We start from the raw sequence: 4,523 nt of genomic DNA, 5'->3' as shown, positions 1-4,523 counted from the left end.
CATAGTTTTTCAAATTTTGTTTTTAAAAAAATTTACTTCCCTTTTCATGATGATTTGTTTTTGTATTTTGTTTTAGTAGCCATAAAATGCCAGTATTTTAAAGTACCAAACAATGTGCTGTCTGCATGAAAGTGAATTTGAAATCAGATACCCTAAAAGAAAGGTCTGAAGTTCAATTGTTATTTTGCTGTTTTTGCTACTAAATTCTTTTATTTGAAAGCAGCATTATTTTTCAGTGAAAAATACCCTAGGCTAGGGATATAAAAATTCTGATTTAGTTCCAGGTTGTCACTTTGAGTGAACCATTTACCTTTGCTTCCTTTTTTTCTTATAATATAATAAAGAGATAAAGTTCTGAATTTTTATTTGATTTAATATGCTATGTTTCCATAATTTGGAAGACCAAAAAAAAAGTCATAAACAATACCAATGTTTATTTTTTTTAATGAATCAATAACTCAAAAGAACATTTTTCCTATTCATAAGGTCATAAGTCTGGAGTGCTGTTCATATCAGATGAATCTACAAAGCCAAGAACAGGAACCACCACATCTTCTTTGGAAGATCTGATACTTTGATTCTTCTCTTTTCTGTTCACATATTTGTGCAAAATGCTGTAGTACTGTTCCTTTGGATTGAAAGTATATAGTGATGAAATTTGCTGCCAGTCTTTTATGCTTGGAGTGTTGTATTCCTTTGGATGTGAACACTCAAAGAAACACTTGATATTTTCTTTTGCCAGTTTGGTTGCATGTTCTGTGGCTTGACTTTTAAGGATCTGCTGCTCCTGTTCCAAATAGATTTTCCAAAATTTCAGCTGCAGGAAGCTAACTGGAGATAGGCATCGGGTGATGGATGTAAAAATCAGGAGGACGATGATAACAACTGCTATCAGGACCCAGCCCAACACCTTCAGAAAACACAACAGAATAGCAATTTAGTCACATTTTTTTTTAGAAATTTTTAAATCCTCAGATAAAGTGTGAACTACTTAGAGTTATGATGATGAACAAGCAACAGCTTTAGGTCTTAATCCCTTACGAGAAAGAAGTGGCAGTAACCTCTCGAACCCCTCAGTACAAGTGCTCACTTGACAAGACAGTCATTTTCCAAGGCATGTCAAGGGCCCAAGGAGGAGTTTATATGTCGAATCCCTGGAACTCAAAACGTGGAATTTCAGAAAATCCAATGAAACAAACATTCATTTCCAAGAAGTAGTGTGGGGTGATGGCTTTAGAGTCAGGCAGACTCATTTTACTGTAACAATTCTGACTGGACAAGCAACTTGACCTGGACTCAGTGTATTCACTGTAAAGACAGAAGAGAATAATAAAGGAAGTAAAGGGCCCAGCACAGTGACTGGTACAGAGTGGATGCCTGACACTATATGAGTGCCCAAGTGCCTTTCTCCCGTTAATTAGTTATCCTCAATATTTTGTAATAACCTGTAAGGGAAGAGACTCTGAAGAAGGATACACACACACGTATAACTGAATCTCTGTGCTGTACACCTGAAACTAACACGATATTGTAAATCAACTGTACTTCAATTTAAAAAAGAAAAGAAAAAGCACCGAGATAGAAAGGAAGGAAAGAAGGGAGTTAGGGGAAAGGAAGAAGAAAGAAAGAAAGGAAGGAAGGAGGGAGAGAAGAAAGAAAGAAAGAGAGAGGGAGGGAGGAAAGAAGGAAGGAATGCCTATCGGCTCACGAGAAGCCAACAACCATTCTAGTTAGTCTTCGGATGTCGTATGTCTGGAGAAAGGGCACGCATTTCTACCTCCCCCGTCCATCCCCGTAGAAACCCGTCCCTCTCCGATCCCCCCAGCGCGTCCAGCGCGGGCGCCCGACCTGCGACTGGGCCTTGAGCTCCTTCTGCAGGTCCTGCACGTCGGGAGCCTGGACCTGATGGCACGGCACCAGCGGCAGCTGGTCCGCGCAGCCGGGGCTGCGGCCGAAGCACAGGCGCCGCGCCACGAAGGCGCTCCCGCTGGCGGCGCACTCGTAGAAGGAGCCCCCGAGCAGCGCCACGGCCACCCAGGTGAGCGGCGCGACCGCAGCGACAGCGCTGAGCTGCGCGCACACCAGGGCCCCCCGCAACGCTGCGCCGCAGCCAGTGCGCGCGCCCGGCGCGCAGCAGCCGGTCAGCAGGCGCCAGGTGCGCGCGCTCAGCACGTAGCCCAGGAGGAAGAGCGCCAGCGCGGGCACCAGCAGGAAGACCAGGCCGTAGGGCAGGTTCCAGGCGTCGCTGCACGGGCACTGGAACACCGCGGTGGAGAAGATGCGCTCCCCACCCACCGTCAGCAAGCTCACCAGGACGTAACCCAGCGTATTGCGGTGCTTGAGGTGCAGGTCCAGCACCGCCCTAAACTTCTCCATTGGTCTCCTACCCCAGGGCGCCGTGGATGTGCCCGTGTGCTTCTGCCTCTTCGCTGCCCAGCTCCTCGAATGATTTGGGGGAGGGTTTGGGGTCTGGGGTTTTCCCTGCTCTGCTAAGCCAAGCCTTCCAAAAAAGAAAGGGTCTTCTCTGGGTTTCCTGAGCTTTCGCTTTCTTATTTCAACCAGACCAGGTGCGGCAGACTCAAACACACACACCATTGACCTCCCTAGTACTCATGCCTTTCCAGAAAGGGAGGTACTGGTGACCTTTATCCCTCAATTCCGGAACTCTGAGGGAAGATAGGCCCTGTTCCACTGTGAGTTTTGTTTCCTCCTGACAAGGGGACTTTCCTTACCCTTAATGACCCTATGCAGTCACCAAATGAATACTTTTTACTTGGATAAACTGGGAAAAACACCAGCTTTTCCTCGATGGCAGCCACCCTGGCTCCTAAACCCACTCCCAGTCAGACCAAACAATTGCAAGAAACAAAACAAAACAAAGAAATCAAACAAAACTGATCATTTAAAGGAAACATTATTCAAGGGCAAATTTCCAGTTTCTCTTTCATAAACTAAATCGCAGCAAAGCCCCGCTCAAATTCCAGTATGTCCATGATGTCTGTCTCCTTTCTGTCCCCCTTCTGGACAGAACTACCACTGTCCTCTCCTCCGCCTGGTCTCCTGCAGGACATTAGCCTGAATAGACAGTATTGACTTCTGCCTCTTTTTTTCCCCCTCAGGTGGGTCCTAACACTGGTAGTATGTGGACAAGTGTCAAATCCTTACTCAGTGACCACCAAGTTGATCAGCAGAGGAGAGCGGTACATGGTTGCTCAAAAAACACTAGTTGAACCAAAAAATTTCGATCTGCAGCCACATCTAACTAACATTATTTCCTCCACTTTCAGTTTTCTCAAAGCAGCATTTCTCTGACACAGGCTAAAACCACTTCTGTGAAACTGAGCCTTACTCTGAGCAGCTCTAGAGTGAGGTGAGGTGTACTTGAAAGGACATGGGCTGTGAAGTCAGGTGCATTGTGTGTGTGTATGTGTGTGTTTAATAGACTCATCATGCTCATTTGTAAAAGCAGAATACAGTGCTCACTTTTCAAGATTGTTGAGACAAGTAAATTGCGTAGCATCTGTAAAGCACTTTTACACACAGGGTGTGCCTATTAGTGAATGCTCAGTGTGAGGGATTACCTCTCACCTTGCAACGTCAGGAAGAGACAACAGACAACTGTGTTGTACATTATTTAAGAATCCAAATGAATGCTCTATTTTAGATCAAGGATTGTATTCAGTGACTCAATGATCCTCCACGACCTTCAGAGGATCAGTGTGCCCTGAGCTGTCCATTTCACTTCAAGGAGGGTGTCTGGATACAGAGTCTGGCGGGGCAGGTCGCAGTGAACTGGTTGCTGCTCAAGCCCATCCCCTAGGTTTGCCTTATTTATCTGGGAAGAACAGGTAGCCCACAGAGCCTACTGAACTGTTAGAGACGGGGCAGGAACATGTTACTCTTTTCTTAGTTCAACTTGCCTCCTGAGCTCCCTCCCAGCACCAGTTCCTGGCACAGAACCACCTGGCACTGGGATGAATAGCTACTCTCTCTGTGTGAGTGTTCAGAAGCTGTCCCCAGATCAAGGTCCTTTCTGTCATGCTGGACAGTTGGGGCCCTCTTCTCTGGAGTTGGACCAGGTACTGCCAGGCTTCCTGTAAACTTGCATCAAAGTTGCATGTTTGAGGCAAATCACTTCTGCTATGACTATCATCTCTGTAAGCCCACATATGCAAAAACTCTTCCTTCCCTTTTCCTGTGGGTGACCCTTCTCCTCTCTTCACTGCCACACTACTCCTCTGAGATGTTGCCTCCTTTCCCACGCTTTCCACATACCGTCCTGAACCAATTCCACTATATCACAACCTTTGTGCAGACGGCTTTATCCAAATCTCCCTTAATTGTAACCTAACTCAAACATACCCTTCCATTCTCTTGAGTGAGATTTATTTATTCTCCCACATTTCTCAGAACAAGAGGGAGGGCTGGCATTCCCCCACTACTACATCCACACCTGGGCTTTTCCCATCACTTCTAATAGTTTATTCTCCATCAGGGCTCAAGCTGTTTAGCATGACCTCCTC

General features: G+C 46.0%; 1 protein-coding gene across 1 annotated transcript; it reads right to left on the bottom strand.

Moving 5' to 3' along the window:
* Window positions 1–301: 301 nt before the first annotated feature.
* On the bottom strand, window positions 302–2,543 carry CALHM6 (calcium homeostasis modulator family member 6). The gene is made up of 2 exons (XM_079939720.1): window positions 1,849–2,543; window positions 302–910 (listed from the first exon to the last, which is right to left on the bottom strand). The coding sequence occupies exons 1-2, from the start codon at window positions 2,374–2,376 to the stop codon at window positions 488–490; spliced, it is 951 nt and encodes a 316-aa protein (XP_079795846.1). The 5' UTR covers window positions 2,377–2,543; the 3' UTR covers window positions 302–487.
* Window positions 2,544–4,523: the final 1,980 nt, after the last annotated feature.

Source organism: Stenella coeruleoalba (assembly GCF_951394435.1).
Source record: "Stenella coeruleoalba genome assembly, chromosome: 12".
Classification (NCBI taxonomy): domain Eukaryota; kingdom Metazoa; phylum Chordata; class Mammalia; order Artiodactyla; family Delphinidae; genus Stenella; species Stenella coeruleoalba.
This window is presented reverse-complemented; position numbering and strand designations above follow the sequence as displayed.